This window comes from Athalia rosae, chromosome 4 (assembly GCF_917208135.1).
Source record: "Athalia rosae chromosome 4, iyAthRosa1.1, whole genome shotgun sequence".
Taxonomy (NCBI): domain Eukaryota; kingdom Metazoa; phylum Arthropoda; class Insecta; order Hymenoptera; family Athaliidae; genus Athalia; species Athalia rosae.
Genome location: NC_064029.1, coordinates 8,652,875 through 8,674,483, shown reverse-complemented (window position 1 = coordinate 8,674,483; position 21,609 = coordinate 8,652,875). Strand labels below are relative to the sequence as shown.

General features: G+C 45.6%; 2 protein-coding genes across 5 annotated transcripts in view; one reads left to right on the top strand and one right to left on the bottom strand.

Moving 5' to 3' along the window:
• Nucleotides 1-287: 287 nt before the first annotated feature.
• The window catches only part of LOC105684476, a 37,333-nt gene continuing 16,011 nt past the window's right edge, over nt 288-21,609 (top strand). For 2 of the 4 annotated variants that reach the window (XM_048654259.1, XM_048654260.1), the window contains exons 1-2: nt 288-566; nt 4,732-4,814. The gene's annotated coding sequence lies outside the window, so the exon portion shown is untranslated. Of the gene's footprint in view, nt 567-3,070; nt 3,269-4,731; nt 4,815-21,609 lie in introns of those variants that run through there. The other 2 variants (XM_048654257.1, XM_012397843.3) reach the window with 2 other exon arrangements.
• LOC105684477 (enhancer of split m7 protein-like) lies at nt 4,916-7,876 on the bottom strand. Its single transcript, XM_012397846.3, has 2 exons — nt 7,037-7,876; nt 4,916-6,879 (listed from the first exon to the last, which is right to left on the bottom strand). The coding sequence occupies exons 1-2, from the start codon at nt 7,106-7,108 to the stop codon at nt 6,283-6,285; spliced, it is 669 nt and encodes a 222-aa protein (XP_012253269.2). The 5' UTR covers nt 7,109-7,876; the 3' UTR covers nt 4,916-6,282.

Below are 21,609 nucleotides of genomic sequence, written 5' to 3'. Positions count from 1 at the left end.
TCGCCAAGGTAGCCCCCCCCCCGCATCTGATCGTCACCCACGAATATTCAATTCTCGAAAATCTATTACACCTCAAATATCTTACAACAGTCCGTTCTCCGGACCAATGACGCGTCCGCAACTCGATACGGCGAAAAGGTAAATAGGTACGTACGACGCGCTTTGTGTACACGCTGTGTACGAAGTCGATCGCCGAACGACCGCGCACTTATTACCTCAGCCAGCTGGTCTGTGGAAAGATAAATCGTCACTTTATGGTATCGCTAGCCGTATCCATTGAGTACGTTGAGCAGCGAGCTCGTTTTACAGTTCGATACATACGTTTCCGGAAAAATGGTCTCACGACTAGACAGATTATACGTGCGCGAAGAGTATACGTTTGTTCGTTTTCTCTGTATAATTGTACGTATTATCTTCAGGTAAACAAATCTGCGGTGTGAGTGACTCGGAAGTTTTCGACGAAACGGCTATCCGAGACGATGATTCAGTTGCTCCGAAGGTTGTAGGACTCCGCGCGTACGTACGTACACAACGTGGATCTACGGTGAACGCGAGACGCAACGCAGGTTCGTGTATTTTTTTTAGATAAAATTTCAGATAGATTATATTTATAGAACTACGTATTCACCGCTGCTGCAGAAGCCTAATTGGCTTATCGACTCTCATTTTACACTCGAGAGTTCGATTGTGCAAGCCTTATTTAGCCAGCTGAGTTCATAGCGATTCGATATATACGTCTACGGTAGAAGGTTGAAAAATTGCCTATTATCCGCACGTTATTAGAAAATGGAAACGAGGTTCGACGGAAAAATGGCACGTGCAGTGCGTCATTCCGTGTACACACGGTATATATACGAGTAAACCGTATTGAATTATTTAGACCCTTGTAAAACTAGATACTTCATGCGCGGTATATACAATACAACACGATTTCCCCATTGCAGAATTTTATTCCTCGCATACACGCAATATAATTGGATATTATGCCGGTAAATAATTGTGGGTCGCGGTTTGCGCCACGGTATATAGGTGTACACCCAATAAAACTATGAAAGTATATGATATGAAAGCGTATATATACACGTCGAAAGTTCAACGGTTTTTACTGTACATACATACAGTTGGGTGTAAGTTACACGCCTTTAAATTTACTATACGCACGTGTGTACGTAGTACGTACCTACTGCCCACATACATCGGATCGATATCGTGCCCCGCACCACACGACGCATCGATCACGTACATGCGGGGCTTTACCCCCTTTTTTTGGTATCATTTTTTTCATTTATACCTTCCATGCAACTCGCGAGACGCGGGTAGTTATCGGTCCGCGAAATCGGACGTCGGGGTGCGATCGGATCCCCGTAATGTCTCCTGTCACGGTATTATACCATATCGATTACGTCACGGGTTATCAATCGCAAGCAGACACGCGCGGATACGATAATCGGAGATGTATATTTCGCAGGTCGAACGCGATATTATGATATAGTTATACCTACCATACGCGTACTCGAAGGAGAGGTGTTATTTTTTGAATTGAAAATCAGGTCGCAGCACGAAGAGGAGTGGATCGATCGTGTGATGAATCATTGGATTCATGCCCCGATTATATTTATACCCTCCAACTTTGACGGCGTAAATTTTCATAGTTGAAAAGGGTTGCCAGATTCCCGCCACCGCGTCTCCCTCCATTTTAACCTCTTCTCCTCTCCTCTCTTCTCGTCTCTTCTCTTTTCCGTTCTATCAACAGGCAGCTCTTCCCTTTATCGTTGTCGTCGGAAACGCGATATGTAAATTATGCGCATTATAGTAACTGACACGCGGGGGCAACCGAGGTGACTCAACTCACGCAACTGAATCACATCCTTTTAGCACTGCTATCATTTGTCATTTATCGGGCTACGTTTGAAAATTAACAAGAAATTGACGCTCGTGAGAGCAAAACACTGGGATATACTACATCGACTCGAGCTCATTAGGAGCCACTGAAATACATTTTCATTTAAATTTCAATCGATTTGTCTTCTTTCTTTTTTGTTCGGAGACACGAAAAGGTCGGGTGATTAATCCGATCGCAGACGGAATTGTTAATTAGCAGAAGGTTTTGGCGATCGCAATGACCGATAACCGACGATTGGTATATACGGTATACATACAGGCGTTATTATAACGAGCTCGTTAACTATCGGCGGACTTTGAAAAATTTTAAGAACCCCAATTTTTTTCCTCTTCTCCTAGATTTAGATATGTATAAATCAAACGGCCCATTACTCATCATCCCAATTACAATGTATATTCGTTAATCACTAATTATAGCGTACCCCGCTTGATCTGCAGTCTGTCGATCGCTGCACCTAAGGAGACCTTTCAGTGGTCCAAAATCAGATTTAGTTTGATTACGTATTGGGATTGAGGTAGGGCAGTAGTGCAGTGGTATAACTTCGTCGCGGTTGATATACTTCTATCAATTAATTATCGATACCGTTGATCAAATGGTTTTCTCTCAAGTGCAGTATTCTTTGCAAGGTTGCACCGCGCGCGCGGCTTGCCATTGGTGTGTGAAGAGTGCATTTTAATCGGGATTGATGTGAAAATAAATAACATTCAACAATCCCAGGACCGGACTGTCACAGTGTTGCTAGGTAATACGTTCTCTCTGATTTCTAAAAGTTTCACTTCACCTTTCTAGACTCATCTAATTGAAAATTCCGTTTTTTTCTAAATTTCGTTGCGAAATTTCTAGTCATATTACAGCGTCAAAATCCCAGACAGACACATAAATCTGGGGTAGTGGAATTTTCATGAAATCAAACATGAGTAAGAGTGAATCATAAGCGACATCAAGTCTGTTCAGAATGAATAATTAAACGTGATTAGTTGTTATTCGATGTCCGAGAATTTGTGAGTTTATACGTAGTCAAAATCAAGAGCAAACGGCGGTGGGTAAAAAAACACCTTCGGTCGGTAACACCGACGATTAAACAAAAGGCATTCGTTAGTTCAGTTGCCATGTTGAGATAAAATTGTGCGTCGCCCCTAGATTTCTTAAATAGTTTAAAGATTAACCACAACATGGCCGACAGCGCGTGTCGATTGCGATCGAATTAATTCGTGGTGGGTGCGAAAACACCGCCTACAGCTGTTGGTTGAATCTTTTGTAGTGTGTGAAATTAACATTAAGGCAAAATTTTCTATTTTGTTGTCTAGTTTTAATGGTATAGTATTCTTCAGTGCAACCCAAAGAAGGGTAACGTGTTTCTTTGAGGTAATTAAAAAATGCTTCATAACCCATAAATTATTTCGAATTCAGAACGGCTATTTTTATTATACAAATCCAAACTCGTGGAAGAACATGTGGTTAGATCGTAGTGCGTTATTCTTAATTTCGAATTTATAATGTAGAGAAAAATGTGACCGTAGAAGAAATTGAACATCGAATAACTATTTGAACACAATAAATTCAACATAGCTACGAATATTATTATTTTATTTTCCGCCATCCTTGACCTTGCGGTTAATTTATGCTGACGAAGAGTAGTTTTCAAACCTTTGACCGATTATGAGCGTATGAGGAAAAATGTTGAGATAAAAGTTTTTTCCTTCTCGATGGTATCTTCGATCAATAGCCCTAAAATATTATCGATGATGAATTAGTTCATGTATGCTATCTAAGTACGGTCCTCGCTCATGTTATGTTTGACTACTGTACATACGACCTCGTATCTGGCGGGAATTTTGATGTGATGATTTTCAGGCGATGAAGTCATTTTGAAAATGAGTCCGTTTGAGCGTTGACCGATGATCGTTTGAGTCTGTCAGGTCGACAAATTAGGCAATGCGGCAACCGACGAACGGGCAACGATAAAGTTGCTTTTTCGAGTATTAAAACAGTAATATAAGAAACTTGTATTTTGGGAAAGTGGCGAACGTCTGACCGTTTGCAAATTTCAAATGTCTTTCATCTCAATATAAGGTAGTGCGAACTATTGCATTTTTCGTCGTTGAATCGTACGAATAATATTCACGGTATCCATTTCCGTAAATCAATTTGGAATGTGTGCAAAATACGTAAACCTCTAAAATATGCTGAAGTAATAAAGCGAATAAGAAAATTGAACGTGTGCCAGAAACATTTGTCACTGTTCAAAATTGCTAGGGGACGAGAAGTTTGTTAACCGACTTTCTACACGTTACAAGATCCGAGCGAACCCGCTGGTAAAATTTAATGATAAACGTATTTTACAGAACATAAAATCAACAATAATAATAAAAGAAAAAATCATCCAATTCACGATCTATACTCCGAATAACTCACTTCTAGAAATTTATGTTCAAACGCCTCTTAGTTTATGGATTCTCAACGACTACCAGGCGAGTGATCAGCTCAGTTTTATTTTTTATTGCCTGTTAGAGATTGCCTTTATAAATTTAGGCAAATCTGTGAAACTTATACTCGCTGTTGTACGTTCATAAATTACGTCTTTCTTTTCCACTATATTTCATCCCCGTGCGCCTGGTAGCGCGCAATACTGGTTTCACCGGAGCAACAGGTTGCTTCTATTTCTCGAATGTGGTCCTCAAGTATTTTTCTATTTGACATTCAACTTTTCACCGACTTTCAACGATCCGTATTCCACGTGATCGTTTGAGAACTTCATTCGAAACGGCTGCAGACCACCGATTATGATAATTTGCAAAATCTGTACCTCATGCCATTTAAATTTTCAGGTGTAGAGTGAGTTCGCAGTGTTCCTGATTTCTGATTTCAACTACTACAGCTGGAGGCAGTCGTTTTCACAGAGGCTTGTCAAGTGAGTATAGATCTTTCATACTGGACGTATGATAATAATTGCATCGGGAAGCGAATGAAAATTTAGGGATAAGGATAAAAATGATTTTCAAAAAATTTCGATTATTTGTAGAGGATTTTTTTATTATTGTAAGAATTATAATATTAATAATAATATTAATAATAATGATAATAATAATAATAATCTAGTATTGTCACCTCGCGGTTACTACAGTAAATATCACAGGTACGCGTTTCTGTATATCACAAAATTCTCTTGCCCGGTCTCTATGTGTGTTATAATAACTATAATGATCGTGATGTAGTGCTAATAATATTGCGTTTTTATCGCAACCAAAAGATTAGTGGAAAAAAACACGCGAGAATTTATATACCCGCTGACCGAGCTGGAGAAATTCAACAACTTCGGTTCTAGCGACTTGTGTGACGTTGGCTTTCGCCGCTAATTAGCTTTATCTTTTTGTTCTTTTTTTTCTGGTATTTCCCTTCTTTTTTTTTTTTTCTGTCACACAATATTATACAATCAGAGTTGCGAACAGTCCCTAGAACGACGATATATGTTTATGCATAAAAATCATCAATATATAATAATATGAATTCACCAAAACAAATAATTGTAATAATATTAATAGATATGATAATATTATTGAAAATAATGATAATGACCGTAATATTAATATCTAAATCTAGATTAAAGCTTTCGTCGCTGTTATATCAGTTTCTTTTTTACTTCGATTCTTTCTTTCTTTCTTTCTTTCTCTTTTTTTCCAATGCGACGATTCAAACCGAGATCAAAGACGAGATCGCGATATTTTAAACTGTCTCTTCATGTCACGTCATTATCAAATTATTACATCGATATATCTATCTCTGATTTCAATAATATTCCTTGTGTAACACGTAACCCCCATAGTTATTATCTGCACGTTTAACTATCCCATAGATGCGTAATATAATGTGTGATATACACCTTTGTTTTTTCATTTGAGCAAATCAGGTTTAATTCTAATACCCATTATATTACTTTCTTTCTTTTTCCTTATTTCTTGTCCCATTACTAATTTTCTCGTTTTCAAAAGACTGATTTTTTTTTAAACAAATATTTCACAGTCTCTTCTTTTCTATACTCTGCTTGAATATGCGATTCAATACGACGGAGAGAGGCTCGCTCTCTCCCTGCGAATAGGAACGAATAAGAAAAAAGAGAGAACAGAAAAATGGTTTCCCTATTTTGATTTTCTCTTCACCCCGACTCAAGTCGGCCCTATAAATTGCCACGTTTTTTATCACGGTGTGGCTCTTCTTCTCCCGATATATTCTCCGTTGCCCCGATTAAGATGGGTAGGTAATCTTTTCCTCGCCCAATCGGAAGACCCCTTGCTCGTCTTTTCTCCTTCGACGATGTATACAGTACAAAACTTCTTCTTCGCGTCGTTCCGAAATGGAATTTCGAATTTTCGACGATTCATTTACCACGGTCTCCAAACCGGCTCCACTGGCTTGGCGACTTGGAGTAAACCCCTGTGGCTGTTGTAAGAGGAACCTTCGACTTCTTGTCTCTCGGTCGCAGTAATTCTGACCGGCGACGGTTGACTCGAGGCTGGAGTAAGTGGCATCGGGTAATCTTCGCCGCTGCTGCTACTGTCGTCGGTGGTGCTGCAGGTGTCGCTAATCGTTGCCGGCGATGTTTGCGGTGCCGACACGTGGATCGTTAGGGGTCCCGTTTTGTCCATCGCGTTCAACTTGTGACCCAAGTGTGTCATCAGTTTTGTCCCAAGCGCTATGTCCACCCCCGGAGTCGCGGCCAAACACCTGCTCACTTCGTTTGCACAGTGGGTGTAACCGGCGCGGAAACGGTCCGCGTCTATCACAGGATTTGCCGAAAGACGTTGCTGACGTTGGAGTTTGTGCAGGTGACGAACTGTCAGTTCCAATATATCGGCTTTCTCGAGTTTTGCTACGTTCTCACCGTCACCGGCCAACGCGGATACCATCAGGTCCTTCAACTCGTCTAGACACCTGTTGATACGGGCTCGACGTTTTCTTTCCAGCATTGGTTTCATCACCTGTAATCAAGAAGGGAGATTTTCGTTAGAGAAATGTTCGAATGCGATTCTACTGATTCGGAGGGGCGGTGAAAATTGAAATTCTTCGGTTTAACAAACGAAATTGGGGATTGATTGATTTTTTTCATTTTTACATCGATCGTATAAGAACGCCTACCTTTCTGTATTGATAAGTCCTGCTTATCGGTTGTTCTTGACCGTCGACGATTATTTGCTCGTGCATCTGCATGGTTGAACGTTGTCGTTTGTCGTCCTTGTTCGCAATATATTTTAAAAATCCTTGTTTCGTTCGACGAACAAGACGTACATGTGCGCACTTTATCCTCACTTATACGGAATACTCAGTGTCACTTATTTTCGATGGTTGCAATATAATCCACCTGCACTTGTTTTCTTTCTTTTTATTACTTGTTAGTACGTAATTGAACGGAAGAAATTCGTGTGTAAATTAATATTTCTGTTTCGTCGTTATTCCTTTTTTTTTTTCTTTAAATCTCGTCTCGGTTAGTTTTACGTCGTTTGTATGAATGCGAGTACGATACACATCGGACGAATGTCGGAGCGGTTATAAGGGCCGGTCTAGCTCCCGTCTCTTATATAGGGAGCGGAGCGCCACGGAGTGGGGGGACTCCCGAAGAGTGGAGGTAGTCTTCCGTGGGAACACTCCGTGGAGCTTGGTTCCCAAGCGAGCGCACCACCTGTACGCGGCAGCTGCCAGACACGCGCCCACACCAACCCGTCGTCACCGCGCGGCTTCGTCCCGTCCTTTTCTCCTTCGATGTCCGTCTCGTTCTCTCAATTTTCTTCTTCTCCTCTCTCCTGCTCTTCCTTCGCTTACTCCGTTTCTCGCGTGCATAATAACACCACTGAAATACGGGATGGAAGATCCCGTGGCGCGGACACGTACACTCCGTACCTACCCACATCGCGTATCTATTTTCTCGCGCGTCGGTAGCGTCTGAGCTTTTGATATAACTATATGTACGTTGTTGAATACTTGGCACCGGGTCGCTGGTAGAGGTGTACACGTAAGGCGAAGGAAACGGGTATGCTCTATCCCATAGATACCTATAATTGATAATCTCCGCATTCTCACGCGTCCCGTTTTGCCGCTGAAACGCAAAAATCGCCGCGGCGCCTTCGCCGATTTTTTTTCTGTTTTTTCTCTCTCTTTTTCTTTTGTATCACTTTCAGTTTGACTTTTTGTTTGTTTGATTTTTTTTTTTTTTTGTTCACCTAGCTTCCAGATACGGTCACGGTACACGTGTACACCGAGCTTTTACCCGTTTTATGAATGCCACGGAACGACATCTCTCTCGCCGCAGCCCTCGGCAAGATAGGCGGTTTTTCATACTTTTATTTCTTACTTCTCTCTCTTCAGCTTCTCGTTCGCTCGGAACGTGCCTAGGCGCAAGTTTCTCGACGCTGATAGTCATTACCATAAACATACGCACGTATACATGCATACATGTAGCTATATACGTATACATTTGAAAATGTATTCGAGATTCGCGGCGAACAGCGAATAGATCGCCGCAACATATTAGGTACGCGCTTATGGGAGATAAATTTAATGCGATAATGATGTAATTTTTTTCCAACGATAACGTACGTTATCTATAACTCCACGATTGATTTGTCAACGATTATACCTGTATAGTCGTTGGAGTCGCATAGTTCGTATATATATATATATATATATATATGTACATATATTCTCTCGATGTAAATTATCGTTAATTCGTACGCACGTGCAGGAATTATCCCTTGTGTCCGTCGTTGATCTTATTACAAAATTGAAAGACAAGTAAGAAAAAAAAAAAAAACAAAAAGGAAGAAGAAAATTCTCCACCGCGCTTACTTGGTATGAAAAAGCGGGGAAAAATTCCCGTAATAACTATACTTTGACGCAGTTAACCCGTGTTCTGTAAACGCATGTACGACCACCCCCCGTGAAATAAAATATAAGTATAGATGTAAACCGTACGTGCGCGATCTTGGGGAAGCTGGATAACTCGTATACGTAGCTTATATGATATAATTTTCTTTTTTCATTTTTTTATTTTGTCGTCTCAACCACGCCGCGGTCTGGATGTCCAAGGACCACCGCGGTTTACTGCTCCCCGAGAGTCTTTCAGTCCCACTTAAATCGCTACTCGCACTGAATAATTACGTCGGTCTCGGCTGCCCCCACCCCCCCCCCCCCCCCCCCCTCTCGGTAATTTTACGACAGTTCTTAGTTAATAACGGTCAATTCCGAAACGACTACTTACAACGAGTATTTCGAGTCATCGTCCAACCAATAACGACTCGCCCTCGAGCGGCCGGGGATATACGCGACGTCTACCTACACACGCAACGTAACACAGGTACATACACCACACGTATCATATTTTATGCTACCGCAATTACCAGACGAAGAGAGAAGGATTCGAAAGAAAGAGAGAGAGAGAGAGAGAGAGAGATAATAGGAAAAAAAAATTAACGAAACATCAAAGTTTAAAAAACAAACATCTTAAAATAAGTGGACAGGTATTCGCGCATAATGAGGTAGCGAGTATACACCGTATCTCTGCTCGCACTCGTATGCGTTATTTTTTTTATTCTCTCCCAAATTCATACGTACAGACACAGTTATCCACCGATGATACGAATCGGTGATTGAAAAAAAAAAGAATCAAAAACATTTATAACAATGATATCCTTGCGGATAAAAAATGAGGATACCGGTCGCGATCCATTTTTTTCTGAATATTTTTTTTATCTCTTTCAAATTTCAAACAGTACATCCTCGCCGTGAATTCAATCGGCGTTTCATTCGTTTCTCCATCCCCCACCCCCGTAATGTCTTTTTTCGACGTACGCCGTGCCCTTTTACGACTAATTTTTGGTCTCGAGAATGAAATTTTATCGTCGCAGTTAAAACACGAGTGGTCAATTAAGGAGGAGGGACGCTTTTGTCACCCCGATATCGCTGCTCACGCCACTCTTACGACCTAACGTACATCTCTCCGCGCAACGCACACGCCACAATCGGAGTTCATTAAAAGACGTGCGTAAGTTGTGCGTACGCCGTCTACCATATAATGTACATTGTACACGTACACGCGTATGCGCTCCGTAACGCTGTATGGAGAGCACAACAGCGGTCTCGCGCGGGCACACGCGCTTCGTAAATTACAAGTGCAGCATTTATACACTTATACCGCTTTACGAGCGTTGTACAATAGTCCTAGGACATTGTATTTACGTAGAAACGTGTGCGTGCGATTGAACTCGCGCGCCCGCAGCCTGTACGACGAGTTCGGAGTCATATATACATATACAACGGAACGATATGCTGCTGCTGCTGATGCTGCTGCTGTGGAGTTGCTCCTTCCGTGCATACGCCCGTGGAACGTCAAGAGGCACGTGTCCTGTGTTACTGCTGTAATACCTCCGGGAACAATCGGTCTATTATTACGCCAAGAATTTATATATATATGGATATATATATGGCACACGGAGAACCACACGTGTCCCGCGGATGCTTTCCATACGTCATTGATACCCACGTTAACCCCAACGATTTACCGCACGTATCCGTTCGCCGTTCCATTATCTTCGCTGCAATTTTCTCCAAGATTTTGATGAATCGCTCGACGTTCCTGTCGCTTTTTATTTCGATGGAATTTTCGTCGATTTCGGAAACGTTGATAAATAACGGATTGAAAATTGAATCGATTCGTTGATCGTGGAGAACTGTGAATTTTACTGTTTTATTTTTCGTCTAGTGGGCGACGCGCATCGTCACATCGACGGTTTACGTACACACGCTGCACTCGTGCACGTGTCTCTTACATTGTACTATGTGTAACGTAAGCAGAGGCGGGAGCAACTTCGGGGGAAAAACTTAATTGTACATATACACGTATACGTATATATATATGTGTATATACGTATGTACATGTCTCGTAATGAAGTTCACGGGCGTTTGAAATCGCGCCTGGCACGTGCCCGTGACATTATAGTATATCAGCCGGGGCCGTGCCTCGTGCGTGTAACGCGTCAGAGAGACGCGTAAAGTGCAGCTGAATCACATGCGTTTACGTGTATACGCGTTCTGCCACGTATTACGTAATGCTCGATAACCCGAAATCGACTATTTTTTTTTCTCACCCCACTTTCGTCAACGCTTCCTCTTCCTTCAACATTTTCACCCTCGACTCGAAAGTGTACCGAAGAAGAGAAAAAAATAAAATAAAATAAAAAAATCGCATCGGCACACAAAAAAAAGCCCGAAGAAATAATTGAGTCGAGTTACCACGCGTCTCGAGGCAGAGCCAAGTCTCGGATCAGCTGTTCGCAGTAGTCGACCGACACGAGAGCGTTGCTTGCACATGTCATTTTACCGGTGCATGCGGCACCCGTGGTTGGCGATCGCTCCGTGGCTCGTGCCATCGGTGAGAGTCGTTTACGGGTTTATACCCGTGGTAACGTTGCCCACCCTCTCTCTCCCCCCCCCATCCTCCACCGGTTTCTCACCCTACTTGCCCCCGTGAATTTGATATCAACCCCGGGGACCCGGGACGAACACTTCCGTTCACACGCGAGGCAACCCCGTGGACGTCAGCCGGGACGGGGGTCTCCCGTATATCGGGGTACGCGTAACACGTGTGCGTATATACGCACGCACTCACGCACTCACGCACGCACGTATGCACGCACGCTTGTTTCTCGCGTCTCTCGTATGTGCCGCGCCACATGTATTGGGACGCGGTACGGGTATAATATAGGGGCGAGTAATTCGAGCGCGCGCGACCACGTGCCCGTGAGAATGTTGCCGATTAATGGTAGAGTCGTTAGAATTGAATAAAACTGCATCAGCTGCCGCGGCAGTATTTTAATTTTCACGCACATCCTCGCGTCCATGTGTTATGTACGTGGAATTTGTAGATAAGGCGGTCAGGGTAACTTCTTGTTATTTCTCGCGTTGAATTGCACAATTTTAGTTTACGAATAATACAGTGAAATCGAAGTGCGTCACAGCGTTATCGCGTTCGCGTTAAAATTAGACTAACGAAAACCGCGCACGTGTTTACGGAAATCTATTTTCGCGTAATTACTTTATCTTCTTTACGACCCGCGGTTCGCGTCGACCGTCGCGGCGAAAAATTTTCCAAACTCGACGGGTCGAAGTCTCGAAAGCAGTTCGGGGCGATCCTCAGCTTTCGCTAATGTGTTTCAAATCCTTTGCGGGAGAGCTAAGACTACCTATACGCGCGTTTCGGTGCCGTGCAATATACATGTACAGCAGTCGCAAGGGATAATCGGCAATTATCGAACGGTCTACCCTTGTTGTGACACCCTGGCTGGGGAATACCATAAATATTACCGGTCGGTCCATCCGGGAATTCCTGGCCCGGTGTTTCCGGTTCATATAATAGTCACCTTATTATGGGGTCCTTAGCGCGGGGCGGCTCATCGCCGATTGACCGATACACGCGTAAAGGACACCCCCTCCCCCTCCCTAAGTCTTAAGAGCGCGGTAAATGACAGTCGTTAACGCTTACCTGAATCCGATGACTTGAAATACAAAAGGTGGGATAACATTGTTCCGAGAAAGAACAAATGCGAGTACATCCTGCTGCGATTTTACTGGTGGTTAAATTTGAGCTTTTGGGGAATTTAACGGGAACAGGGTCATCCTTGCTGATTCTATGCGCATTTGGTGTATTTCATTAATTGAACGAACAAATTGTTGAAATTCGTGTTTTCCTCTCTCTTTTTTTTTCGTTCGTTCTAATCAATCGTGTTCGTAATTATTACAGAAGTTATCGTTCCGCTATTTCTTCATACCGCACGCATCACGTTTCCACCTTGTGTTTCTGAGAGTTGAGAAACGGAGTGTAAGAAAATTTTCTTTTCTTCTGTTTTTTCCATTTTTTTTTTTTTTTCTTGCTTTCAAAAGGTCGTACCTTTAATCGAGGTCGCGACTCGCCTCACACGCGCCAAGGCGAGCTCAAAGCGCCCTGAGTCACTTCGTGTTGCAGCTATAGATATCGAAGGTTCGGTTAAGTTCCCTTGGCGCGGTGCGCGCACGTGTTTCAGTTTTACCTGCATCTCCCTCGCTCGTTCTCGTTCGTCTCTCCTCTTCTTTCGCCCATAAATACACGTGTCGACGACGCTCCTCGGTCTTGTTCCCTCTCTCTTCGTCCTCCTCTTCCCTCCGCCCCTCTCGCTCGCCCGCCTCGTTGGCATTCAGTGGAGTCGCCCGGAGCTCGTGGGAAAATGAAGCAGGTGGTAGCTAGATCTCGGGAGTCGGGCGTCCAGAGTCCAGGGTCCAGGTCCAGGGTCTCCTCTCTTCGTATTGGTCGTCGGCGGTCGCTACTCCTTCGCAGGACGCGCCGTCTTCCTCGTACCACGACTGACGTGACGCGGACCCGCAACTTTATCCTCAACGCGCATAGATTAAGGGCTAAGCGAAAATGGAGAGAGAGAGAGAGAGACAAATGTGAAAAATACTTTCACGTGTTCTCCGTATTCCGTTTCTTCTGTTTTCAATTATATCATCTTCTTCTTTTTCTCTCCGCTCGGTATTTCTCAAATTCGTCGACGGTCACGTGATCGCGTGATTCAGGGCTCGTTAGAATACTTTGTTTTTTTTTTTTTTTCTTGTTTTCTTTTACTCCACCTCTCTTCTCCTTTACAGTTTATATGCACACACGTGTATACATGTATTTCGGACTCCGCGGATTCTTACCTCGGTATTTTTTTTACCTTTGCTCTCTTCTTCTTATTTCGGGGGTTCGTCGGAGAGGGGAGGGGGGGGGGGGGGGGGGGCTTTGTCCCGCGGGCAGCGGAGCATGAATGACGTCGGAGGTGAGTGAGTCAGTGTCTTTGGAATCCGGGATGCACCTCATGTACGTCCTGCATTTTGTTGTTATACACGTACGTATGTAGTTGTGACCTACCGATCCGACGGCTTACGCACCACGTTATATAGTATCATATAATCTCCTCGATTCCGAGTCATCCCGATTTTATACCTGATGCCGATACCCGGTTATGACCGACCGGCCCAGTCATCCGGAATCGCTCGGAATTTTTACTCCGTTCGTCATCGGCCGATTCCTCTTCCAACTTGCGATAATTTACCTGGATCTTTTCCAAAATTTTTCAATTTTTTCAAGTTTTATTTTTTTTTTTCTACTCCGTTGCTGGGAACTATACCTAATAAAAAAAGGGAAATGAAAAACCGATACTAGAACGAGGTATTCGGTATTCCTTGACGAGACCGCGTGCCACGGACAATGGTGGTCTTGCGGCATGGGGGGGTGAGGGAGGGGTGGTTGTTTCGCACCATAAACTCCATACTCAGGAGGCTGGAGGTAGGCTTTTAACAGCCAGACATTTCCGAAACTCCCGGATCTCGGAGTAGCGGAGCCCCGTGGGTCGGCGAGATGCCGACCAATTGCCGCCACGCTGTGGACCGTCGTTGCCGCGCGGTGCCCGACGCGTGGGAAATTCTTAGCACGTGCGCAACCCAGATCTACCGATCCCATACATACCTCTAAATACATAAACTACGAACTACCTACTCAAGCTCCGTTGTAGAGGAGGAAGAAAGAAGCGAGTCCGCGCTTCGGGCTGCACGAGGATCGACCGCCACTTTTTCTTTCTTTTTTTCTTTTTTTTTGTTTCTACAGTTCTTTAGACCTTTTTTTTTTTTCTACTCCGTGTCTACTTTAGGCGGCTGTCATGCGGACCGAAGGAATGACGTTCTTATCCTTTGACCCGCGGTCTGCAGTCTGCAACCGATCTTCGAATATTTTTCTAGGATTTCTCTCTCTCCTCTTTTTTTTTTTTTTCCAATTAATCCAGATGCCGCCGGAACACGTGTGTAAAACTGTGCGCAACGATATGCGCTCGTTATAACTCGCTGCCTGAGGGCCGATCGGAACGACGTGGTGCCGCTGTTATCGACCTTTGACCCGATTGAAATAACGCTCGTGTACCACACCGACCGACTGGCTCTTTCAGGCGATATAACTCGAGCCGCACGCGTGAGGTTCGAGCACGTGCCAGACGACGACACGAGACACACGGCAATCGAAATAATTAACCCTTATTCGGCGTCGGGACATTGATCGGAATCGCGCGTTATACGTACGACGATATGTAAATTCGTATTCGGTGGCTTTTGAACGATGTGTACATATATATATATATATATATATATATATATATATATATATATATATTATGTGAATTTCGTAAATTTGACGATTCCAGAAGTACGTACGTGTCCAAGGTTTGAGAAGTGCCAGGTCTCGGCGGTGTACACGGGTTACAGGGAATTAGCTCTGGTTGGGTTATAAACGAGGCGACTGAAAGGGGTCGTTTTGTGATTTACTCGGTGTCACGTTACTCGCACACGCGTTGTATTAGTAGGTCTATCCTTGATATTTTTCTCAAATTAATCCCCCCGCACATCGGCCTGGCTAACGCCCGACGTAGCAGCGTCGGCGTTTTTAAGTACGGGCATCAGAAGCTGCTCCGGAATAAAACGAGTAACAACAACAGCAGCGGCGCGGCGGCGGCGTCGGCGGCGATGATGCGGAGCCATCAGCATCTTAGCACGAGCCCCCGTAACAGAAGCCATCAACCGGCGGTCTCCCTATTTCCCCCGTAACTGGACCCCATACGGGTATGTTTTGTACCGGGTCTTATGGCGCGCGGTTCCTCTTCTTCTCCTTCTCCTCCGTCGTTCGTTCGCTCCGAGATCGGTGCAGGCGTACGGTTCGTTTTCCCACACTTTTTTACATTTTCCATCAGTTTTTTTTTGTTTTTTTTTTTAATGCGCGTAAGAGTAAAACCACCCCTGTAACCAAACTTGATGAAAAAAAAAAGAAAAGAAAAGCAAAGAAAAGAAAAAGAAGTATCCAAGGCGGTGCGATTATTTGACGGTGGAACGTGTGATGCACGAGCAGGCTTTCCAATATGTATAATTCCGCTATTGTGTATCCACCTATTTACCGGTTGATCGGTAGTCCCGGTCCCTCTGGGGTGGAAGTTTCTTTTCAATGGGTCAACCGTTTCCGTGTTCCGTATCCTCTTACTAGTCGTGACCCCGTTCCCCGGAGAATCGTATATACATATATATCCTTCCTTCCTTCTTTCTTCGTACATCACCCTTTTATCCCTTGTAGCCAGAAAGTACATTAGTTTTTCTTTCATTTTTGCTCATCTTTCAAATGTATAACTGACCATTCGTGTACACGTGGATCGATGATACACGTTTCTTTTTTTTTTTTTTTTTTTTCCTCCAAAGAATTTACGGTACCCGAGTGAACTTGTCAATCGGCGTTGTACTATACCTACCTGTGCAGCCACATAGCCGTATGAATTATCCTTTGTAAAATCCGCAGTGCGGGCTATACGGTATAAACCCATGAAATGGTACTTTCCATTGGAATTTCCATGCGCAACCCCCTGCAGCTAACGCAACACCGCAAAATACGATTGATCTAGTGTAATGTGTTTTTTTTTTTTTTTTTTTTTTTAAATTTCTCATTTTCATCGCAATCCCGCAGAAGTAAATGCGTTACACTTCATAATTATCTTTCTTTTTTTCTGCCCTTTTATCTCCTCTTCGCTGTTTCTCCCCCCTCGGCCCCCCCCCCCCCCCCCCCCCCCCCGTTTGTTCCACTTCATCTTTTATATTACATGACACGCAATCGCCGATTAGGAGGTGCAGAGCGTATTAATGGGGCCGAGAAGAGGAAGAAGAAGAAGAAGGCGAAAGCGTCCTCCTCCGGGCGTCGCGTTCTAAATGCATTGCGAAGAGTTCGTAAGAAAGAGAACGATGTTAAAAGGCAAAGGGAAAAGAGAGGACGAAGGGCAGCTGGGCCCTTTCTCGAAGGGCCTTTTCGTGGGGGGATTCAGCTCTATAGCTGCTGTTGCTGCTGCTGCTGCCGCCGCCGCTTCTATATACCTCCTCCTTATGGGCCCTCCAAGAATCGTGAGAGACTCGGGCAGATGGTTCGCCATAGCCGCGTAGCCGCATAGCCGTACAGCCGAGGCGTATACATAGCGTCATCGGCATCGCGCGTCCTGCACGCGGGCTTTTCTCCCGCTCTAAAATGCACGTGCACCGCGCGTCGCAACACGCCGGAGATCCGTATATCGATGTAGGTGAGGGGCGCGCGTACAGCGGTGATATATTCGTGTATAGATGCACGTGGGTTCGACCCGTTGTATGCGTGCGCGTCTCTATGTGTATTATTTTCTATCTCGGTATATTAAACCAAATAGGGTATCCGTACCCGACGACGAGACGAAGAAGACCTACTCGAGGTGAAATTTTCCCACGATTTCAGGGGTGGTTACGACGTCGGCGTCCGCCTATCTTACTTGTTAGGAGAAGTTTATCAAGAACCGACCTCCGCTCGGACCCCTCCTATACCACGATTCACGCCTAATGAAACGCCCGATTGTGTGCGCCCCAGATTCGTCGTACTTAGGGGGGGAAGTCCGTCGCGCCAAAATCCCCCGTATGTATGTACGTACGTAAGTCTTCTTGAAGCGTGGCCGAACACGTGTCGCGCATACTTACGCGGTATATAGGTGACTATACATCGCATGCGTAAAAATTTGCGCGGGAGATTGTAGAGATTCCTCCGCTATACTCGTATGTTGCATACAGTGTGCGTATCTTTTATTTCTGGCTCAAGCCTTTTTTCAAATTCTCCTCGATCGCCGGTTATCATTTTTATTCATCTGTTTTACTTTTTCATTTTTTTATAAATACGTATATCCGTATTTACGGTCGCAGGTATCGCATTAGGAATTATAAATCCGATCCCACTCCCCCCCTCTCCTCTCCTTTCCTCTACCGCCGCCATAACACGAGACGCATAAGTTCGGACTGTGGGAATTTTGGACATGTGCATCGTCGTGTACCATAACCCGAGCTCGTGGTCTGCACGAGCAACCTTTGGAGTAAAAGTTTTCGATGCGGTGAAGCGGGGGCAGGGGGAGGGTTTGCTTTTACAGAGAAAGGGTGTCAAAAGGGGGGAGAAAATATTCTTACGCTGGTGTTTGAAAGGGAAAAAAAGAAAAAAAAGAAAAAAGAAAAAAAGAAAAAGGAAAAAAGAGAAAGAAAGGGATAAGGAAGAGAACCGAGGGTGAAAAGGTGAAGGAAAGGGAAAGGGAAAGGGTGGAAGGGAGGGGGAACCGGTACCCCTGGTCGAACCTCACGAGAATTAAGTAGCCCATGGGAATATCAAGCATGTGCAACTCGAACTCGAATAGCAGCAGCTCGTGTGCTACACGAGTTTGGGGGAGGGGGTTGGAAATACCCACCCCTGGGGGGGGGGGGAGGGGGGATTTCGAAAGAAGAGGAAACAAGTTTGTATATGTCACGTGTTGCGGGTCTCGCACTTTTCCGAAGGGGCGTAAGGTGGCCCCTATAGGTCTTTACGGATTTCGAAGCCGCGTTTTAATTGATCCTCATCGACGAACGCCCGACTCTCTTCAAGAGACACGATCGTAGTCGATTATCGGAGATGTCCTTGAGGCGCGCTCGCGCGTCTCACAAAAGTCATCGAACGCTCTGAGGCGGGAAATTTGATATAACGCATCATTGAATTCGATCTTTAGCGGCGGCGACGGTACGTACGCAGCCCAGTCAGCGTAAAGCTGACGTAAAACCTACGACTTCCGGTACCCGCGATCGTCGCGTCCCTCGCATTATGTACCCTTCGTGTTACCGAGCCGAGTAATTAACGGGATGTGTAGCGGACCGTGACGGAGCCGCGACGCACGCGGGTGTATGTAACGTGAATACCTGGGGGAGCGAAGAGGACGAGGTGGTACCAAAAAGTAAAAAAAAAAAAAACAAAAAAAAAAAACAATCGAAGAGGAAGGAGAGCCGGAGGTTTTCATCTTCGACGCGACGGATATACTGCAGAGAGTTTTTGGTCACACACTTGTGACTACGTGTAATCTGTGCCGCCGCCGCCGCTGCTCACGTCGTGTTCGAGAAACTCGTTCGTACGTATATCGAAAGCGACGCGGATGTGCGCTCGTTAGATGATTTTACGAGAAAGAAGCCCCGATGAGTTTTTGCGCCTAACTTTTTTCCATGTATACGTTATACGTACGTACGTACCTGTATTATATCTCCGCTTATATACTTTTTACGATCGGATCTCGCGACACGAACCACTCGCGCTCTTTAATAAAGCAGCACCCTTTCGGTTCGCTTGGGATGCGCCATCGCGCTCGGTCCCGCGTTACAATACACCCCGTATCCAGTGTCCGTTCATTCACTCGTTTATCTACGCTTCGTCGGTCGCACGCAGGATGCTGCTGCCGCGCTACCGCTTCTTCTCGGTCCAGCTATCGCGAGACTTACTCGCAACTTCCGACATCGAGGGTTATAACCTTATTACCGCACACCGATCGCGCTAATAAATAAATATAATCTGTATGTGTATATGCTTCCGGTTATTTCCGAGACGGGATATCGCGCGTCGTCTCATCTCAGCGTCGATCGTACACACACGCCGATTAATCTTTCAGCCAAATCGTTACGCGATACAATCGATTACACCTTTGGCGGAAATCGTTTCACGGGATTAGGAAATCCGATCGTAAAAACGAAGAAAGATGCGACGATACAACGAGACAGAGACGATCGAGGGATCGATGCGTCAAGTCGGAGTGTAGTACCTATAAAAGGAAAAAAAAGGAAAAGGAAAGCCGTGACACGTTCTGCTCACGCTCCCAGCACACGCATATTATAATCGTAACACGAGGATCTCGTGGTGCAGGGGGATGAGGGGGGGATGGGGGGATAGGGGGGGAGCGAAACGAAGCCCCGAAGACTACAAACGCGAGGAGAGGACGAGGATCGAAGAAGATGACGACGGAGAGGGAGACGGAGTCGGGTCGTAGGAAACGCGAGGAAAGGAGACGAGAGGAGAGGAAACCTGACGTACGTTCGAGGACGAAGAGAACTGGAGGTGCGTACCTATACGCATCTGCCCGAGATTCTCACGCACGACGCATCTGTCTGGGGTTCCCACGCGCCGCGAAGACCTCCTCGAGGCAGGGAAACATTTGTCGACACTTCGACCGACTCGTAAGGCTTCGAGGGGACGCCGGTTATACTCCCGGAACGTCAAAATCATCCCCGTTCGGTATCTCGTGTTTTATTATTGTCGATTATCCGTCAAAATTTCGGACGATCCAACCACAGCAATTATTTACCCCCGTTCCCCGCATACGAATTCGGATTCTTCAATTTCCATTGAATTTCCATTCATCGTTGGAACGATGTCCGGCGAGGCGAACCGCTCTGTTGCGATACCTTATACTCCGAAATAACATCGAAGGAGAAAAAAAGTAGATAAAAATAATTACGAGTTATTCTCAATGGGGATAGGAACTGACGTCGCGCGGTTAATCGTTTTTTAACGATCTACGATCTACGTGTTTTTCATGTCCCTTTTTTCTCAGTTTTCTCCCCCTCTTTCCCCATATACCCGTAAGATCGGCTCGCGTCGCTCAATGATTTTTGTTGCTCCGCGCAATTATGTTAATGATCGTTTCTTACTTATCTCGCGTTCGTCTCATCTGTTTTTCTTGTTTAATTACCAGCTATGCTATATCGTAACTTCCAGCGAGCGTGTTTCACCCATACGCGCGCTCATCTCAATTATAAATATATATCTCCTCTTATTATGATCTCTCCAAGGTTGGTCACGCGGCGACCGTTGCGAATTACTTCCGGTCGCTCTCGTCTGCCCCGAGTGTTAAGAGGAATCGGGACCGGAGATGCAACGCTCCGGGCAAAACCATCGCAAGAACTAGTTACTCCTAGATTCAACCGTACAGTCCGAGTCGACGTCGACCGTCTCCCCTTTCCCTCGAACTCCGTCGATCGACGTCGGTCCGGCTTTTTCGGGGCGTGAGACAAAAATCGTCGCCGTCGATCGATCGGAAAGCCGCCATCCGTCGCTCCCCGCTTACCCCCGTTCGATTGCGTATCTAGCGACGATTCCCTGTTCGCGGGGGCCCCGGTTCTTGTCTTCGACTGTACCGGTCTCTTCTTAGGGTCAGATCGCGCGCGCGCGCGCGCTGGGCACGAGCAGGACGCGCGAGCCGAGAGCACGCCACCACCACCAGCAATCCGCTTGGCGCGTACCTACTTACTTATACCGGCGCGATCACCATCGCCGTCACCATCCACCGCTGCTCCCCGTCAGCCGTGTACGGGCGAATGCCGACGATCGTTTCCTTTTATTCTTACTCTTGGTAGTCGGGTCCCCTCGGTAATATCCACACGTACCGCACCTCGTCTACCCGCGTATGGGTGAGAGACGCGCATTCTTTTCTACCGCGATGCAGGCGCGCGGGGGGGGGGGGGGGACTCCCCCCTTCCCCCCCCCGCTCGCACACCGAAGGAATCCGTCTCGCGTGGATATACGTGTGCGCGGATCGTGCGCCGGGCCCCTCGGATATACGTGAATGCACGTAAGAGAGGCGGCGATCGCACGACGTCTCCCTCCCCCTCCCCCCCTCCTCCGTCCGTCCGTGTGTTGCGCGTCCACACATCCCAGCCCCGCGCGGTTCCTACCCACGTGTATACTTACGTTTTTATCTCCCTCTCGCTCCCTCGCTATCGGATCTCCCTGGTTTTCCCTCTTTCGCGCTCCGCTCGCTTTTTTATTCCACCGGCTC

What these genes read in the sequence shown, in the direction of transcription:
- LOC105684477 (XM_012397846.3), bottom strand. Translation starts at nt 7,108, where the DNA reads ATGCAGATGCACGAGCAAATAATCGTCGACGGTCAAGAACAACCGATA. An exon ending in GGACTTATCAATACAGAAAG is followed by an intron (nt 6,880 to 7,036) that starts GTAGGCGTTCTT and finishes TCTTGATTACAG; the next exon opens with GTGATGAAACCAATGCTGGA.